Source organism: Puma concolor, chromosome B3, assembly GCF_028749965.1.
Source record: "Puma concolor isolate L17-30 chromosome B3, mPumCon1.1.hap2, whole genome shotgun sequence".
NCBI classification, from domain to species: Eukaryota; Metazoa; Chordata; class Mammalia; order Carnivora; family Felidae; genus Puma; species Puma concolor.
Window position 1 is genome coordinate 79283000 of NC_141672.1, and position 20640 is coordinate 79303639.

The 20640-nt window shown below is 37.1% G+C and overlaps 1 protein-coding gene across 5 annotated transcripts in view; it reads left to right on the plus strand.

The window, feature by feature from the left end:
- SLC12A6 (solute carrier family 12 member 6) overlaps positions 1-20640 on the plus strand; it is a 91781-nt gene that overhangs the window by 46468 nt on the left and 24673 nt on the right. For 4 of the 5 annotated variants that reach the window (XR_015252554.1, XM_086710279.1, XM_025919027.2 and 1 more), the window contains exons 2-6: positions 2449-2493; positions 15468-15565; positions 16807-16938; positions 18044-18190; positions 19516-19570. Coding sequence is in view for 4 of the 5 variants with exons in the window: in XM_086710279.1 (XP_086566405.1) it covers positions 2449-2493; positions 15468-15565; positions 16807-16938; positions 18044-18190; positions 19516-19570 (477 nt within the window). In the remaining variant the exon portion in view is untranslated. The remainder of the gene's footprint in view (positions 1-2448; positions 2494-15467; positions 15566-16806; positions 16939-18043; positions 18191-19515; positions 19571-20640) is intronic. The other variant, XM_025919028.2, reaches the window with a different exon arrangement.

Sequence of the window (20640 nt, forward strand, 5' to 3'; positions counted from 1 at the left end):
AGGCTCTGAGCTGTCAGCACAGAGCCCCCTGCAGGGCTTGAACCCATACACCATGAGATCATCACCCGAGTTGAAGTCAGAGGCTTAATTGACTGAGCCAACCCAGTCACCCCTGGGAATCAGAATCTTGAGAAGGGTTGTTGGTATGGTTTTAAGGAGAAAAATAAATGATGCTGATAGCTCCTCTCCAACTTTTCCTTTGGAATCACTAGAATAGATCTAGATGATGACCATAGTTCTTCTGGTTCTAAAATTCTGTGATTCTTTCTCTGTTCTTCTTTCTTTGCTACCTATACACCTGCTTCTCTGTATTGACAGGGCCTAATTTATCAGTTATATGTGTGTGTGTTATGTGTGCATGTATGAGAGAGGGAGAAACAGGATCAATCTAATACACTAATGTACTATAGAACTGTTATTCCTGCTTTGTCTTATGTGCAAACCCATATTGTTTATGTATATGGGAAATAAGATGAGTTTAAATTTAAAAACTTGACAACCCACTTGATGGTATGTTGGGGAAAATATCTGAGAATATCTCTTTTTCAAAACCAAATTAAGGAAGAAAATCTAAAAATATATTTTAAAATTTTCGTATAGCATTTGAAACTTCAGTTGTATCAGTCAGGTTTCTTTCCTCCTCGATCAGAGTATGTGCTGTTCGTCAGACCAGAATTTGTTAAGGATTCTGAGTGGTTCTTTCTGTCTGGGATGCTTAAAGTGTTATATTTAATTATATGTAAAAAACATTTATGAGCACCATTGAAAATATTATTTGAATTTTGTTTAAAACAGTAATTCTAAATCTTTTCTGTATCTGGGACCTTTTTGGCAGTCTGAAGTCTACAAATTCCTTTTCAGAGTAACCTTTTTTAATGTGTAAAGGATTATACACACATATAAATATATAGGTATAGCATTAAAAAGAACCCTGTTAGGGACCCCTGGGTGGTTCAGTTGGTTGAGCATCTGCCTCTTGATTTCGTCTCAGGTCATGATATCACAGTTCAGGAGTTTGAGCCCCACATCGGGCTCTGCACTGACAGTGCGGAGCCTGCTTGGGATTCTTTCTACCCCCCTCTCTCCCTGCCCTTCCCCCATTCACACATACATTCTCTCCCTTTCTCAAGAATAGATTTTTTTTTTAAAGAACCCTATTATATTGAAATACAATTATCAAAATATTAAATTCATGATCTAATATAAGTGCTTTTTTATCAATGCATCGAAAAAGATCTAGAAGCCATTTAATAACTACCATAATTTCAAAGTAGTATTGCACCTAAATCATATTATGAAATACATGCAACAATTATAATGTGATATGAAAATACCAGATATTTATCGTTAACAAAAATCACAGGTACTTTTATGTAGTTTGTTGCTGACATCATACTTGGAGAAAATACTAACTTTCCCCCCATAATTCACAGACACCCTCATCTAAAATTATTTCTGTTTCCCAGACACAGGGAAGCCAGATATAATCCTCATATCTCAAGACACTTAATCTTTGAGGAAACTGGAGCTCAAAGTCTTCCATATTTAGCCCTTAATGCTTTTCAAGCCTTTAAAATAAGCAAGTGGTTAGTTGTTAAATGGTGATTGTCAATACCTCTTGCATTAGGAACTTGGCTTATTGCCACTAGTTTTATTATAGATTACTGAAGAAACATATTTCTAAAAGCCTGTTTAGTTATTTTATCATGAAGTCGAATCAGGACATATCTAGTAATGAGTGCTTTACTTATGTCTTGACTTTGAGCTGCTACGGCCATTATGTTCCTTTGTCATTAAAGAGAAAATGTAGCCCATGTCGTAAGCCCCGAATCATCCTTCTACTTTACGGAACTATTTTTGCTTCGTCAAATTTATGTGATTGTTTTGTTAGTTTACTTTTTTCTGGTTATTTCTTTTTAAATGGAATTATACAATATTTGTCCTTCTGCTTTTAGCTCATTTCCCTTAGCATATTTTCAAGGTTTGTCCATGTTGTAGCACGTATCCGAATTTCGTTTCCTCTTTAGGGCTGAATAATATCCCATTGTATGATATACCACATTTTTGTTTATCCATTTATCTGTTGAAGGACACTGGGTTGTTTCCACTTTGACTAATGTAAACAATGCTCCTATACACGTTGTCATATAAATATCTGTTTGAGTCCCTGTTTTAAGTTCTTTTGAGTATATGCCTAAGAGTGGAATTGCTGGGTCTCATGGTAATTCTGTTAGTTAACTTTTCAAAGAAGCTGTGTGATTGTTTTTTAAAATAGTTTATTCTGTTTTTATTATCCATTCATTAATGTATTTTGATCACTAAAAAACTTTTGGTTTTTGGGGTTTTTTTTTGCTTATTTCCTTGGTTGACTTTTGTTGCTGATTTTTAAGAAATTATTTGTTTTGGTCATTCATTTTTTTCTTTTCTTTTCAATTGTTTGTTTTTCAGACCCGAGTCAGAACTCCATCACAGGGGAACACAGCCAGCTGTTAGGTATAGTATTACTATGGGACTGACTTTCTCTACAGTCACCCTTTTCTTGCTTATACTAACAGACATTACTCCCATTTCTAATTCTATTTTCTATCCCCTCTTCTGCTTTTCACTTCTTGACATTTTTTCCTGGTATTTCTGGTCCTAACTTGATAAGTTTTAGGAAACTACTTGTACAATTGATTGTTGAGCCTCAATGTACTCACATATAAAAATAATTTACATGGTTCTGTGTTAAAAAAAAAAAAAAAAAATCTGTAGGGGCACCTGGGTGGCTCAGTCAGTTAAGCGTCTGACTTCGTCTCAGGTCATGATCTCACAGTTTGTGAGTTCAAGCCCCACATCAGGCTCTGTGCTGACAGATCAGAGCCTGGAGCCTGCTTCGGATTCTGTGTCTCCTTCTCTCTCTACCCTCCTCCACTCACACTCTGTCTCTTTCTCTCAAAAATAAACAAACATTAAAAACAAAAATTTTTTTTTAATCTGTAAAAATTAGATCTTTTTTCCAAGATAATTTTGTCAAGAAGATAACTATGATATTCTATAAGCTTGGGCTTTGCAGCTACTTTGCCCTTTTTATTATTTTTCTTGGTCTTTAATCGCCCTCATTTTAATTGCTGAAAGTACTTCATAAACAGCATGACCTTAAGCTGTAGAAGTTGATGTTCCAGTTCTTTATCTATTAAATAAGTTTTGGAAATAAATTTATTTCTTCTAGTTATCACATATTTAAATTTCAGTAAGCTTGTAATTTAATAGGTATTTCACAGCATCACAAGACTGATAAAAAATTAAAATAAAGAAAGGAAACATACTCTGGTGAGGATTCAGACAATAAAGAGTATCTGTACAGAAAGTAGAGTCCTCTAAATTATCTCTTCTCCTCACCACCTTACCTCTATCCCCTGAGGTACTTATTCTTGGAAATTCTTTAGAAATTTTTAATTACACATTTTCTTACCATCTATGACTATCTTTTTTCCTTTATTCTCCATGGAATTATACTCTACAGACTATGACTTCCTTTCTTTGACTTAACATTTTACCTTGTGACATTTCAGTACATAAAGATTTGCCTTATTCCTCTGTTTTAGAATAGTATTCCATTGTATTCCTGTACTTTAATTTTACACAGCCAGTTCCCTATTCTGGACCATTTATTCCCAGGTGTTTTACTGTTAAAAATTATGTTACAGTGAACATCTTGTACATATACTCTTGCAATCTCATTGCCAGTATATTTGAAAGAAAAATTCCTAATAGTAGAATTCTTTGATCAAAAGGAATACCTGTCTTCAAAAGGATACATCAACTTAGACTTCTACCAGTTAGGAGTGTGGAAGCATACTTGGGCTCCCTATCATAAAAAGTAGATAACCAATCTTAAAAAAAATTTTTTTCCCTAGATGAAGATGGCATGTCTAGTTTTTATTTGTACTTCTTTAATTATGAATGAGGTTAAGTGCTTTTTAAATACACTGACAGCCATTTTGTATATGTGTGTGTCTTTTGATTTGAGGCTTACTTTTTGTTGTTAGAATTTTTGTTTGTTTTTTGTTTTGTTTTTATTGAAGTATAATTAACATACAGTGTTACATTAATTTCAGGCATATACCGTATTGGTTGGACAATGCTATACATTGCTCAGTACTTGCCACCATAAGTGTAGTCACCATCTGTCACCATACAATGTTATTACAGTATTATTGACTATATTTCCTATGCTATACTACTGATATCCATGACTTACTTGTTTTATAACTGGAAGTTTCTATCAGTCTCTTTTTTTTTTTCCTATTGAATTTAGAGGCACCTGGGTAGCTCAGTCAGTTAAGTGTCCAACTTCAGGTCAGGCCATGATCTCACGGTTCGTGAGTTCAAGCCTTCTGTCGGGCTGTCTGCTTTTAGCACAGAATCCATTTTGGATTCTCTGTCCCCTTTTCTCTCTGCCCCGCCTCCTTCCTCGCATTTGCATTCTCTCTCAAAATAAATAAATCTTTTTAAATGTCAAAAGAATTTTAAATCTTTTTTAAATTTGAATATAGTTGGTATGCAATGTTACATTAGTTTCAGCTGTACAACATAGTGATTCTGCTTCTGTATACTTTATGCTATTAATCCCCTTTATCTCACCCATACCCCCACCCACCTCCTCTGTGTCAACATTTGTTCTTTGTTTTTAAAGGTCTTTTGTTTGTTTTCTTTTTATATACAACTTGTAAGTGAAATCATGTGGTATTTGTTTTTCTTTGCCTGATTTTACTTAGCCTTAGCCTAACGTCCTGTAGGTCCACCCATGTTGTTGCACATGGCAAGATCTCATTCTTTTTTATGGCTGACTATTCCATTATATATGTATAGCATATCCTCATCCATTCACTTATCAGTAGAAACTTGGGTTGCTTCTGTAGTTTGGCTGTTATAAATAATGTTGCAATAGGGGCACCTGGGTGGCTCAGTCAGTTAAGCGTCCGACTTCAGCTCATGTCATGATCTCACAGTCCGTGAGTTCGAGCCCCACGTCGGGCTCTGTGCTGACAGCTCCGAGCCTGGAGCCTACTTCAGATTCTGTGTCTCCCTCTCTCTCTGCCCCTCCCCTGCTCATGCTCTGTCTCTCTCTGTCTCAAAAATAAATAAAAACATTAAAAAATTTTTATAAATAATGTTGCAGTAAACACAGGGGTGAGTATATCTTTTCAAATTCATTTTCCTTGGGTAAATACCCAGTAATAGAATTGTTTGATCATATGGTAATGCTATCTTTAATATATTGAGGAACCTCTATACTGTTTTACTCAGTGGTTGCTCCAATTTACATTCCCACTAACAGTGCATGAGGTTTGATTTGAGGCTTATTTTGATTTTTACATTGCTGAACTTTTAGCTCTTTGAATAGTGCAGAGCAGCTATGTAAAATATAAGCTATCAAAAAGTTAACAGTAAGGAAAGTACTTGACTTGTTTGCTCATTACAGGTTCAGAGTATTGAAGAAACTGGGATACTCCTTTTCTGATCTTCCTCTGTTAAGAACCTAAGTTTCTGGTGATAATTCTCATTTGTTTGAGAGAGTTTATGTGCGGGGAGAGTAACTGACACCCTAAGCACTCCATAAATATTTTTTAGGTAAATGGTTTGACATAAACATATAGCTAGAAATCTGATCACAAGGGTCCTAGCCTTGTGATATTGGGTTGTCACTATTCTCTTTTTTTTTTAGACTTTTATATTGGATAGTTTATTTAGACTGTTCAAAATTATTCTTCTCTGTACAAAAATTTCATATTTGGATCAGGAACGGTTAAGATTTCATTGAAATATTTAGGCAGACCACGAAAAGTAAATTTTCCCCCTAAATTATTAAAACAATTCTGTCTCTGATATGTGCCGACAGGTGGAGGAGTTTGAGGGTAGTTTATCTTCTGGCCAGGAACATGTATGTAATAGAGGTAGGGAAGGACTTAGCTAATGAAGTGGACAGTGAGGGGAGTTGGTATCATTCCAGTGCAAGCTGGATTTTGTTTCCAATGAAGCACTTTAAGTAAAAGATAGTAAACAAATTGTGGGCAAAAAGAAATAGTATATGATTGTGAAAAAGACTTCTCTTAGTATTATTAGCTGAAAACCCTAATATCTGCTAAGAGACTACTACAGACATTACTCTCGTTTGGCAACCTACATTTGCATTCACTTTTAAACAAACCTGGGAATGTGTCCAGAGTCTTTTGGCTAGATTCTCAGGTGAGTTCATCGTGCTACCCTGGGTTCTCCCTCCGAGGTTCATTAGATGAGATTATGTTCTTCCTTCTCATGCTCTTAATAACTACATCTTGTGTGCCCCATCCTGAGTTAGTTTCTTTGTTTTCTTTTTTTCCTTTCCTTTCCTTTCCTTTCCTTTCCTTTCCTTTCCTTTCCTTTCCTTTCCTTTTTCCTTTCCTTTTTCCTTTCCTTTTTCCTTTCCTTTCCTTTCCTTTCCTTTCCTTTCCTTTCCTTTCCTTTCCTTTCCTTTCCTTTCCTTTCCTTTCCTCTCCTTTCCTTTCCTTTCCCTTCCTTTCCCTCTACACCTAATGTGAGGCTTGAACTTACGACTCTGAGATCAGGAGTCACATGCTTTACTGATTAAGCCAGCCAGGTGCCCCTTTGAGTATCCTTGTTTAAGCTACAGCCTCAAAATCCCTCAAAGCCTGGTTTATTTTAAAAAAAGAAGAAGTTGGGGTGCCTGAGTGGCTCAGTCGGTTAAGCAGCTGACTTCGGCTTGGGTCACGATCTCACAGTGTGTGGGTTCGAGCCCTGCGTCGGGCTCTGTGCTGACAGCCCAGAGCCTGGAGCCTGCTTCGGATTCTGTGTCTCCCTCTCTCTCTGACCCTCCCCTGCTCACACTCTGTGTGTGTGTGTCTCTCTCTCAAAAATAAATAAACATTAAAAAAAATTTTTTTAAAGAAGTTTGCAGAAGATGGAAAGGTGATTTTTTTGGATTATATTTTCTAACCATCTTATAGTTCCTCAGAGAGGGCATTGGTAGTTTGAATTAAAATCTTGCCAGCTCTCTATAAAAATCTTGGTTAGGGGCACCGGGAGGGCTCAGTGGAGCATGTAACTCTTGATCTCAGGGTCGTCGGTTTGAGCTCCACCATATATGTAGAAATTACTTAAAAACTTAAAAAAAATAATCTTGCTTAGGATAATTAGGCCTAGTACGTTAAAAACTACAATTGCTTTGCCTGCTGAGTAGAATTTATAATAGTATCTTTCAGACCTTTTAAGTTTCTTCCTGTCAGTAGGGGGAAGTTATTTTAATGTATCTTTTGTTGGCACTGACTCATCAGATCTCTTACAAAACTTAGGGTTAGGCTGAGGAGATGGATGGAAGAGTGAAACTGCTGTTGTGAGAAATAATTAAGCTGTAATGAATTTTGCTGTGTATATGTGTGTGTAATTTTCAATTTAAAACATTTTAGTAAGCAAGTAAGCAAATGAGCAGTGGGCCCTGGCATTTTTACAACAATTTTTACCAAACACCCAAGGAACAGTAATTCCTCTTCTACAGTTTCTCCCAAGGAATAGAAAAACAAGTAAATACTCCCCAACTCAGTTTGAGGATTGCATAACTTTGATTCCAAAACTTAATGCCAGTGTGAGACAAGTATGGGCCAGTTTTACTTATGAATACAGATACAGATGTCCTAAATGAAATATTTGCAATCTAAATCAAGCAATATATTTTTCTAAGTTACTCCTGACCAGATTGGGTTTCTGCTAGAAATACATTGTTGGTTTACCATTAAAGATCAATTTATATAATTCAGTGTATTAACAAAAGGAGATTAAATGATTAATCATCTTAACTGACGCAGAAAAAGAATTTCATTTGAAATATATCCAATATTTAAATTCATGAGTTCATATTGAGACTTTAAAAAGCTAATTAGTCACCATTGGAGTATTCTGGTGAACGAAGTTGGTTAATAAAGGGAAAGAATGAAGTATTTGCCATGCTTTTAACTGTATTAATGGGTAACCAAACAGTATATTAGAGGGAATATCTCTTTATAAAAGTATTTCAGCTAGTAAGTTAAGGAAGAATAATAGAAAAGAATATCACCATTTTGTAAGCCCTCATAAATTAATGGATCTAGGCATTCATCACCAACAGTTGCTAGTATCTCAGAAAGAAAACCTCCTGACAGAAGATCAAAATACCACTGTGAGAGTTTTCCTACCTCTTCCTTAAAAATACTGGATGTGGTTAAGCCTCTAGACCTAATTAGCAATTTATAGGAACTACAAAAACCGAACAACATTTAAACATCATATGCATGTCATCATCAAAATCACAAACCCTACTGAACACCGGACATGGTTTCTTCAACAAGTAAATAGTGAAGAAAAAGAGAGTAGACACTTGACTTAGGAGATACAGCAGTCAATCATACTGCATGCCACTTATTTGGCTACTGATTGAAGCAAACTATAAAATCAAAAACATAGGGGCGCCTGGGTGGCGCAGTCGGTTAAGTGTCCGACTTCAGCCAGGTCACGATCTCGCGATCCGTGAGTTCGAGCCCCGCGTCAGGCTTTGCGCTGATGGCTCAGAGCCTGGAGCCTGTTTCCGATTCTGTGTCTCCCTCTCTCTCTGCCCCTCCCCCGTTCATGCTCTGTCTCTCTCTGTCCCAAAAATAAATAAACATTGAAAAAAAAAATTTTTTTAAATCAAAAACATAATTTGTAACATTTGAGACAACCTTTCATGTTCACACAGTGCATAGTTCAGACCCAAGCCTGTGCCAGAGGAAATTAAATACATTTACTGCTCTTGTTCTGCCTAGCTCAGACCAGCAAACATCATTTGACGAGATCAGGAGACTAAGGGAGGAATGTGAGATTTATTTATCTTAGCCCCCAATTGTAGTATAGTGGCAAATTATAAAAGCAGCAATATGGAGGTAATTGCACCACAAGAATAAAGTTTTTATTAAGAGCAAGACATTTGATATACCATTTTATGTTTACCAAAAAAAGTATGCCATAAAAAATGGAAATTTGAAATTTGTAGTAGAATCAATGGCACTTATCAGTCTCTGTTTGACTTGTGCAGTGAAACACCAGTAAGTTCCCAGTAATGTTAGCATTATCTGGATAGTAAAATGGGGAAAAACAAAACATAGTGATCTGTTGGGCTGTTTAATTGATAGTGTCAGTAGGTATCCTTCAAAGGAATCCTCTTAGGATTCTGGATAATCATAAAACAGCCCTAGGACATGCATTTGGTTCTTAGTTCCTGCAGAGTAAAACTTGTTATTCAGAAACTCTAGAATTTCCATTCCATTTGGGATTTCCTGAGGTTACAGTAATGACCCAGACTTCTGAAGGCTGTACTTTTGAAACAGCATGATTTCCCACCAAGAAACTGAGATTGAGAATTGATCCATGCCTTTCAGTTAACCACTCCTGATGAGAACTTTGTTCCTTGCCTGGAAGGCCTTGATCTTTCATGATTGACCAGGATCTCTACGGGACCCTCCCACTCCTACCACCACCACAGGTAGACCCTAATAAGATATAATCTTGGAGGCATCATTGGTCTTGTAAATGTAGGCAATGTCTCCAGGGATATTTCTTCCATCTCGAAATAAACAAGCAAATGGAAGTTGGACCAGAAACATCCACGACCAGAGTGTCTAAAAGTTAAGGTGGTTGCACCTGAAACTTGAGAATACAGAGGCCCTGAAAGAGGTGCCATGGCTGCAGCAAGGGGAGCCAGAGCTTTTAGGATGTGGCTTGGACCAGTAGGCAGCAGGATGGGGCAGGATTGTTCTGAAGCCAGATTTTTATAGCAACAGTATTGTGAGACTCTTGAACCAGCAGGAAAGTAGGATGTTGGATCTGGGATTCCTAGTCACATAACCCTCAAGAGGGATAAAGTGGTTCTGAGTCTGGGATACAAAACTATCAAATGTTTTCATCAGTAAAAGGTGCAGTTAGATGAGCATATTACCCAGAAATGAAGGACTGTTTAGAGAGGAGAACAAATGGAACTTGTAGAAAAAAAAAATAGTTATTGATACAAAAAATAAAATTAATGGGTTATAAACAGGTAAAAGGGGTTTGTGAACAGAACAAAAGGAAAATTACACCTAGACACATCTTTAATGATGCTGCAGAACACCTAAGAAAAGATCTTGAGATCCACCAGAGGTACAGATCCTCCCCAGAACAGCAGAATGACAGAATTCTCCATAGCGAAATATATAGCAAATGATGTCTTAGTGTTTGCAAAGCTTTTATTATCCTAGAATTGTGCTTGGCAAGATACTCAGTAATAATTAGGACAAAATACAGGCAACTGTTGCTAAATAAAAGCCAAGAACGTTTCTCACCGCAAGACTTGCTCCAAGCTAGTGGTTTACAACTGAGGACAATTTTGTCCCCCAGGGGACATTTGGAAATGTTTGAAGACTTTCATGATTGTCATTGTGGGAGATGCTACTGGCCTCTAGTGACTAGCAGCTAGGGATGCTCTTAAACGTCCTATGATGTAACTGTATGATGTACTACAACAAATACTTATGTGGCCTTGAAATTTCATGGTGCTGAGTTTGAGAAACTCTGAAGGAATTGTAAAGAAGGGACCTCAAGTAAAAGGGAAATGATCCCAGAAGAACAGTGACCTTGACCTTGACCAAAGTCAGTGTTTTGTCTCTGAAATATTTTTAGTGTCTTACTGTGTAGTAAAATTAACTACTAGAAATATTGGACAGAACAGTAATATGTGAATCAGAGGACAGTTGAAACTGAAGTGTTCAAGTGTGTTGTTTGTGAGGATGACAGATTATTGATTAAACTCACTTAACAGTTTAAGTAATATATGTGGTAAAATTTCAAAAGTAATTACTGAAAAAAATAGAATGTGGAAACTCCAAAAGAGGAAAGAGAACAAATGGAATAAGGGAAAAACAAACCAAAAAAAATCCAGGGAGAGGGGCATCTGGGTGGCTCAGTCGGTTAAGCGTCTGATTTTGGCTCAGGTCATGATCTCACAGTTCATGAGTTTGAGCCCTGAGTAGGGCTGTGCGCTGACAGTTCACAGCCTGGAGCCCGCTTCGCATTCTGTTTCTGTCTCTCCCTCTGCCCCTCACCAGCTTGTGCAGGCACGCGCTCTCTCTCTCTCTCTCTCTAAAAAATAAATAAATGAACATTAAAAGAGAGAGAAATCCCAGAGAGAGAAAATGAGAATGAATCATAAAAAAAGACCAAATAGAAATTTTAAAATCCTATCTTTCCAGTCGCTCTCTCCTTTCCTCTCTCTGTTTCAGCCATGTTACTCATTCTGTTTTATGACTGCATTAAGGTTGTTTCTGCTTTAGGATTTTTTAAAATTACTGTTCCCTCTGCTTGAAATGCATGCTTTTCCTGAACATTCTATGTCAAGGGTGTGCTACAGCCAGCTCATACCAACTCCTGAGAACCAATTGTATGCATCTCTTCCCAAAACCATTCTCAGTGACTTCGCATTAGTAGTTTATTTTTTTTATTTGAGAGAGCACACAGGCAGGAGAGATGGGCAGAGGGAGAGAAAGAGGGAGTTTTTTTTTTTTTTGAGAGGGAGAGAGAATTTTAAGCTGGCTCCACTGCCAGCATGGAGCTTTCTCACAACAGCGAGATCATGACCTGAGCTGAAATCAAGAGTCAGTTGCTCAACCAACTGAGCCACCCAGACGCCCCAACACGTTAGTAGTTTACAACTGGCGTGTGTGAGTATTTACACTGTGGAAATGGACAACCACTATAAATCAGTTTTATGTGTGTGTGTGTATGTTTTTAACTGTCTTCTGTGACTTCATATACACACAATGAAAGCAACATCTTTTTTTTTTTTTTTTTTTTTTTTTTTTTTCAACGTTTATTTATTTTTGGGACAGAGAGAGACAGAGCATGAACGGGGGAGGGGCAGAGAGAGAGGGAGACACAGAGTTGGAAACAGGCTCCAGGCTCTGAGCCATCAGCCCAGAGCCCGACGCGGGGCTCGAACTCACGGACCGCGAGATCGTGACCTGGCTGAAGTCGGACGCTTAACCGACTGCGCCACCCAGGCGCCCCGAAAGCAACATCTTTAACTGCTCTGTCTATTGCTGTATCACCAGGACCTAGAACAGTGCCCAGCACATCATAAGAACTTAATAAATGTGGGGTGCCTGGGTGGTACAAGTCGGTTGAAAGTCCAACTCTTGATTTCGGCTCAGGTCATGATCTCAGGCTTCATGAGTTCGAACCCCACATCGGGCTATGCCCTCAGCGCAAAACCTGCTTGGGATTCTCTCCCTCTCTGTCTGCCCCTTCCCCACTCAGGCACACTATCTCTCCCAAAATAAATATTTTTTTCAAAACCTAATAAATGCTTACTGAATTAACTGAATAAATGGATTACTTAAAACCGGTGATAATTTTAAGCTGTGTCATTCTCTCTTTAGAATTTTCCAGAACCATTAGAGGAAAAGAATTTCATTTTCTTTTTTTTTTTTCCTTAATGTTTGTTTTGAGAGAAAAAACCGCATGCACAACAGAGAAGGAATAGAGAGAGGGAGACAGAGAATCCGAAGCAGGCTCCATGCTATCATTTTCCTGTTTTGTTTTGTTGTTGTTTTTTTAGTAACTTTTTATTGTGGAAATTTCCAACGATATAGAAAAGTAAATAGAATAGGATAGTGAACCTCCATGAAGCCATCACTCAGTTTCAACAATGTTGAGAATCTGTTTTCAATCCCCACTTAATTTTTTCCTGGAATATCTTAAAATTCCAGACATCATGATTTTATTTACTTTATTTATTTTTTTTTCATTTTTTTTCAACGTTTTTATTTATTTTTGGGACAGAGAGAGACAGAGCATGAACGGGGGAGGGGCAGAGAGAGAGGGAGACACAGAATCGGAAACAGGCTCCAGGTTCCGAGCCATCAGCCCAGAGCCTGACGCGGGGCTCGAACTCATGGACCGCGAGATCGTGACCTGGCTGAAGCCGGACGCTTAACCGACTGCGCCACCCAGGCGCCCCTGATTTTATTTACTTTAAAAAAAAAAAGTTTAAATTTATCTGTTTCAAAGGTGGGGTTTTTTGGGGTTTTTTGTTGTTTTTGTTTTTGTTTTCTACATTTGATTAGAGTCAGGATTCTAACAAGTTTCACACCTTGTACTTAGTTGGTATGTCATTTTAAGTCTCAAATTATGAATTCTGCTTTCTTAGTTTATGCCATTTATTTATTGAATAAGTCAGATTATTTGTCATGTAGAATTTCTCACATTCTGAATTTGGTGATTGCCTCATCTTTGTGGTGATGTTTAGCGTGTTCCTCCTCTGCTTTGTTTTGTTTGTTTTGTTTTTGTGAACTGATAGATTTAAGAAGCTTGATTAGATTCAACTTCCATTTTTTTGGTAAGAATACATCATAGGTTGCACAGGGTACTTTTTATTGTATTACAGTAGGGGTTTGTGTCGTCCACTTTTAACAAGCAATGTTAACGTTGATCATTGAGTTCCAGATCACCCTGATCCATCCATTATAAAGTTATGTCTTAGCCTTTCATCTAATGGTTTTAGCAACCATTGATGATGATTGCCTAGATCTATTATTTCATTAGGGGTTGAAAATTGGTGTTTTTTTTTTCCTAATCCATCTGCATTTAAAAATTTTTTTAATTTAAATTTCAGTTAACATACAGTGTTATATTAGATTCAGGTGAATCAGTATAGTGATTCAGCAATTCTGTGCATTACTCAATTCTCATCATGATGAGTGTACTTTTTTTTTTTAATTGTTAAGTTTGTTTATTTATTTTGAGAGAGAGAGAGAAAGACTCCGTCAACGCAGAGCCCAGTGCAGGGCTTGATCTCACAAACCATGAGATCATGACCTGAGCTGAGATCAAGAGTTGGACCCTTAATGGACTGAGCCACTGAGGCACCCCATGATGAGTATACTCTTAATCCCCTTCGTCTGTTTTCACCCATCCCCCAACCCAACTCCCCTGTGGTAACCACCAATTCTCTGTAGTTAAGAGTCTGTTTCTTGGTTTGTCTGTCTCTTTTTTCCCTATGCTTGTTTGTTTTGTTTTTTAAATTCCACATTGATTAGCTAGAATGTTTCTATAATGAAGAAATTTTCTTTAACTTTTTCATCACCTAGAAATATAGTTGGTACAGGAAAGGCAAGATAATTGCTTGATTCTTTCCATTTATTGTTTTTCATATATGTTGTGTTCTTAGTAACTTGCAAAGGTGACTAGTTGTTTTTTTTTTAATGTATTGGATATTTCACATACTTACTTTTCAATTCATTGCATTATTTATTTTTAGTGCTCATATTATCCCATTTTTAGCCATTAGGGATCCCATCAGGTTGGCTTTTCTGTCCTTTGACATGATACAGTTATTTTCATAGCTTGTTGACTGTTTCCCAAACTTACATTTAAGGTTATAGGACTTTAAATTAATTTCTTTAAATTGTATATTAGTGTCTATTTTATCAATATTTAAAGTCTTAGTTCTTAATGACATTTATATATTTTTTTATTTTCTCTCTCTCCTACGAGGTGATTATAATTATATAACTCTTATACAATACAGAACCAAAGCTAAGGATACAACACAAACTTTACTGTGTTAGGGAACCCAGTCTCTTTCTCTCTCTCTCTCTTTTTTTTTTTTTTCTTTATAGCTGGTTCACCAAATGCTTGTGGGATGAAAAAAAATATGTGGCAGGAGTTTGTACAAAAATAATTCTTGGTTACATGACCTAATGTCATTTTTTTTGTGTTTTTTTGTTTTTTTACCTAATATCATTTATAAAAGGTTGGACATCTGTAAGTAGAGGGCTTTTGCTGCCATTGTTCAACAGCAATAGTGTATAAAGGTATTATATACTAAGGACTCAATAAGTACTTTTTAAAAAAATTTTATTCTAGATTTGGGGGACTTTAAGTGTAGGGTCTCTGTAGGTTAGAATCCTAAAAGAATAGTGTGTCCAGAGGCCTTTGTATTAAGAAAAGCAATGACCTATGTTTACCTCTTAGAAACTTATTTTTGCTCCTTTTCTAGAGGGAGCCACATTCTCCAAGCAACGCTAATTGAGTTCTCCCACTCTCAGATTAAAGTTTGAATATGAGGGGTGCTTGGGTGGCTCAGTCAGTTGAGCGTCTCACTTTGGCTTAGGTCATGATCTCACAGTTTGTGAGTTTAAGCCCTGCCCTGGGCTCTCCGCTGTCAGCACAGAGCCCTCTTCATATCCTTTGTCCCACCCCCACCCTCACCCCTGCTCCTTCCCTGCTCTACTTACGCTATCTCTCAAAATAAAAAAATAAACTTAAAGTAGTTTGAATATGAAAATGGGTTCTGTTAATACAGAGGCAACATGAAGTTATTTGGTGCTGATACTTCTTTAATACCACTGAGAAACTGACTTGGTTTACTTTTTTTTTTTTTCCAGATGATGGGCATAATAAGAAAGCTCGAAATGCTTATCTCAATAATTCCAATTATGAAGAAGGAGATGAATATTTTGATAAAAACCTGGCACTCTTTGAGGTAATATTTGGGAGAAGACTAGGGCAGAGATTTCAGGAATAGAGATTTCAAGATCGCTGTTTTCTATCCCATTTAGTTTTAAAACAGTACAGCCTGGATACTTTTAAGAATTAATTGTTAAAGTATAATACTTATGATAACTTGTCATTATAGTTGATTTATTTATGTAATCTAATGATCACTAATAAGTACCATTAAATCAAATTTCTGAGTATTGAGGAAGAATGTTGACATTCTTCCTCAATATGGGGGACCTTGCTATCTAATTCATCTAGGATGTGAATATTTGCATTATCTACAAAGTGTAGAATAGTGAGTTTTTCAATCTGTGTTTGGGAGGACTATCACTTACCTTAGAACTACTAAATCAAAAATCGGTGTAGGAAGTAGGCTGCTAGATTAAGAGGACCTTGTAGGTCTTAACCTGAGACCCTACGGACTCTGACGGCATCTGCAGGCAGGTTCTTGAAAGGAACCTACTTTAGTCCCGCCTTTGTTTCTGGCTTTGGACAGTGATGTGAATGTTAGTTCTCTCAGCATACTTATCTTTTAAATGATATTTTCTTTCAGCTTACTTGAAGAAAAGATCTGTGGTGAATATTTACTTCAGTCACAAAAGGCTTTTTTCTTTTAATGTTTGTTTATTTTTGAGAGAGAACACAGCTGTGCGTACGAGACAGGGAGGGGCAGAGAGAGAGGGAGAGAGAATCTCAAGCAGGTTCAATGTAGGGCTCGATCTCACAAACCACGAGATTATGACCTGAGCTGAAATCAAGAGTCAGACCCTTAACTCACTGAGCCACCCAGGTGCCCCTCAGTCACAAAAGTTTTTTAATGAGCTATCCGTATGTGCTGCAATAAATAATAGCCCTAAATTTTGTTAGAATGTTGGTAGCCTAAAGAAAGGGGCACTGTAGTTAAAGATAATATTACCAACATTTTTTACAAGGTTACAGCTGTCTGTAGGGGCCAGTGTGATTTTGTTTTTACTGTAAAGTTAAGCTATTAGAAAGAATCCTAAAGCTTTTCACTTAAAAATCTTATAAGGATTCATGTAGCCCTGATTAAGTGATATTTTACCTTGGGAGGAAAAGAAAGCCTCACTGATGAATTGTCTTAAAATATTTATCTGTGAAATATTTTCTTATTTAATTTGCAATTTTCTGATACATGGGCCATTTTGATGCTTATGCTTCCAGTGTTCTTCATTACTCATCTCTTCCATGTTTACGACTTTATAGGAAGAAATGGACACAAGACCAAAGGTATCTTCTCTCCTCAACCGTATGGCCAATTATACTAATCTGACACAAGGAGCGAAGGAACATGAAGAGGCAGAGAACATCACTGAGGGGAAAAAGAAGCCCACCAAGGTGAGGCCTTAGGATAACAATGATAAATAAAAAGAGTCCCATATATAAGAAAGGAGGAACTATCCAGGGCATCACTCTGTGCTCCGTAACTAGTGAATGCTTGCTTTAAGCCAGGCACTGTTCTGGGCACCGGGGTCATAGCAAAAAGAGAACCTACAACGTCCTGCTCTCATGCAGTCCGAATTCTGGTATGAAGAGATAGTTGTTAAACTGTATATTAGATGTTGATAAATGCTCTAACAAAAATATAAGCAGGGACAAATAGTAGCTACACTTGTGGCATATCATAGGCAGAGACTTGTCAGATCACTATGTTGTACGCCTGAACCAGTGTAACATTGTGTGTCAACTATACTTCAGTAATTAATTTTTTTTAAGGCAGGCTAAAGAGACTGCAACTGGCCAGCAAGAAAGCCAGGGCAGAAGGGGTTGCTGTTGGAGAGAGGTTAGTCAGGGAAAGCCCTTCTGACGGTGATATTTGAGCAGAGACCTAACCAATGTGAGACAGTGAGCCTGGTTGGGAGAAGACCGTTGCAGGAAGAGGAAATAGCACTTCAGAAGAGGAGTGTCCACGCCCACCTGCTGATGCCATCTCTCTGTGGTGAAGTGGTTGGGTTTTTCAAAGACTACATTTCAGTTTTTCTCAAAATGAAAATACGGAACAAGGTAGCTTCCTGGTTGTTCAGGAATTAAATGACCCTCAGATCTTCATTTTACCAACTGTATTTACCAGCTACTATGAAAGATTTATACCACATTCTAAAGGAATTCCATCAAGTCATTATTCAGTTTAGATGAAAAGGGAAAGCTGATAGCTTCAAAGTACAGAACATTTTAAAAGGGGGGGATTGTGGTTAAATACTTATGTAAAAACATATGGGGACCTGTGTAAAGTAAAAATGTATAGTTCTAGGACTATTAAAAAGTATGGTGATTGACATTTATTAGATGGAGATTTTATATGTGCCTCTTCTAGGATATTCTGATTATCTCTGCCTAATAATTAATATGGTAGTTGGGAGCAAATTTTTATACACAAGTAAAGGGATAAAAGCATAGCTTCCAGATGACTATATAATTTTTCTTTTGTCAACTTTCTTTCCAGACCCCTCAAATGGGTACTTTCATGGGTGTCTACCTCCCCTGTCTACAAAATATTTTTGGAGTGATCTTGTTTCTACGCCTTACATGGGTTGTGGGCACGGCAGGCGTTCTTCAGGCCTTCGCAATCGTCCTTATCTGCTGCTGCTGTGTAAGTCCTGAGTTGGCTCTTAGAAATCACCTGGAACGTTGCAAGAGCTCAAGATTATATGCACTTGACCTGTTTGAGAATAAAACAAAGGCTAATAGGGGAAGACTCATGATCTCAAAAGGAGAGATTATTTTGATATTAAAATCTGAAGGATTTTCAGTTATTTAGGGCCCACTCTTCACTGCTTAGATCTATAATATGATGTACTAGAAATTACAAAGGAAGACTTCTTTCTGGAGGGAGTAGGAGATGTAGTCCTTGACTTCAAAGAATTCAGAATACAAACCACTTGTATTGATGGCACCAAAGTTGTGATAGAAAATGATGCCGCACTACTCCAGTATAGTATGGAGAAACAAAATGGATTGTTGTTTAGGGTGAGGGGCATTTGTTTTGTTTTCAAGTCTCATCTGTTCTCCCTTCCCTAGAAATTCAGGTGTGTTTTCCAGGTCCTCTCCCCACTGTACTGAGAACATTCTGATCTTCCTTGAATTTAAACTCCTCTTATGCATTATAAGTTGATTATTATAAAAAATGTATTTTTTTGTTCTGTTACCTGCTGACCTCTTTCATTTCTATCATTATTATACCCTCCTTGTGCATTAGGCTCACTGAGTACATACAAAGCAGGATAAGCAGAGATAGTTCCTATCATTAATAAATTAAAATTAACAGTACTACCTCCCCCCCCCCCCCCTTTTTGTTTTCTTAGTCTTAAAACTTCAAGGTCATGTTTGGCTCCTTGGTCACCTCTCACATCTAATCAGCTACCAGTGTCAATCAAGTCTCCCTCTGAAATCTCTTACCTACAACCCTTCCTTTATATTCCTGTTTTTTCACTGAACTATAATAGCCTATTAACAAGTCACTCTGTCTTCATCTGCTCCCTGTCTGCAGTCCATTCTATACTCTGTTGCTCCCAGGCAATGTTTTCAAAATATAGTTTTTATTAGTTCAGAAGTCTTCAGTGGTTCCCTTCCTTACTGAATATTGTTCTTGTAATATCTAGTCCTTAGTCAGTTTCCAGTCTGTTTTCCAAGTTAACTAGGAGACCAGGGTGAGATCAGGGGTTTCTACTAGCCCCTAACCTACTGATTATAACATAGAACCATTTTAACAGAATACTCAAGATGATAGTAATTTGACTAGTGCAATGAGTTGAACCACATCATATTTCCATGCTATTAGGTATGACATCCAACTCCGTCCATAAAGTATGTAGAGTTAATTATTCAAACAGTGCTCTGAATTCCACAGATGGGAAGATAGTACAGAAATGTCATCTTTATAACAGTAACAGTCTTCTCCTTTCACTTCCTTTACAGACAATGTTGACTGCTATCTCCATGAGTGCCATTGCCACTAATGGAGTGGTGCCAGGTCAGTTGGCTAAGATTGCATTTCAGGGATTGTCAACAATTACTGTATGTTTATGCTGTGAAGCCAGAGGTGCAAACTTCCAAGGGACAGAGTACTATTTAGTCTGTTGGTCATAGGCATTCACACTCTTTGACTTTAGAATACATTCTTTAAGTCTCTTTATGTCCTAAACTAGGGGAACCTCACTCACTGTTGGTGGGAATAGCATCTGATCCAGCCACTCTGGAAAACAGTATGGAAGTTCTTCAAAAAATTGAAAGTAGAAATACCATATAATCCAGTAATTTCATTTCTGGGTATTTACCCAAAGAAAATGAAGACACTAGATCAAAAAGATATAGGTGCCCTTATGTATAGTGCTGTATTATTTACAATAACCAAGATATGGAAGCAACCTAAGTGTTCATCAATAGATGAATGAATACAGAAGTTGTGGACACATACACACAAAATAGAATATTACTCATCCATCAAAAAGAATGAAATCTTGCCATTTGCAACAACACAGGTGAACCTAGAGATCCACTCATGCAAATGAAATAAGTCCAAGAAAGACAGATGCCATATGATTTTACTTATATGTGGAATCCAAATAAATAAATAAACAGACAAACAAAAACAGAGACTCATAAATACAAAGAACAAACTAGTGGTTGTCCAGGAAAAGAAGAGTAGAGGGATGAGCAAAATAGGTGAGAGGGAGGGAATAAGAGTTACAAACTTCCGGTTATAAAATAAATAAGTCATGGGGATGAAAACTGCAGCATAGGGAATACACTCAATAATATTGCAGTAACATTGTATGGTGACAGATGGTAACTGCACTTACTATGGTGTGCTTAATGTACAGAATTGTCAAACCACTATGATGTTGTACTATACCATTTATTAAAGTCAACCATACTTCAATTAAAATAAAAAGGAAAAAAATCTCATCATGTTCTAAGCTAGAAGTCTTAATTTGTATCACATTCCTATCTTCTTTTAGTTAGGATATATATTATGGGGCTATCTCATGCCTGTAGTAAATATTCCTTGATATTTATCTAAGTAATACTGACAAGTTGAAC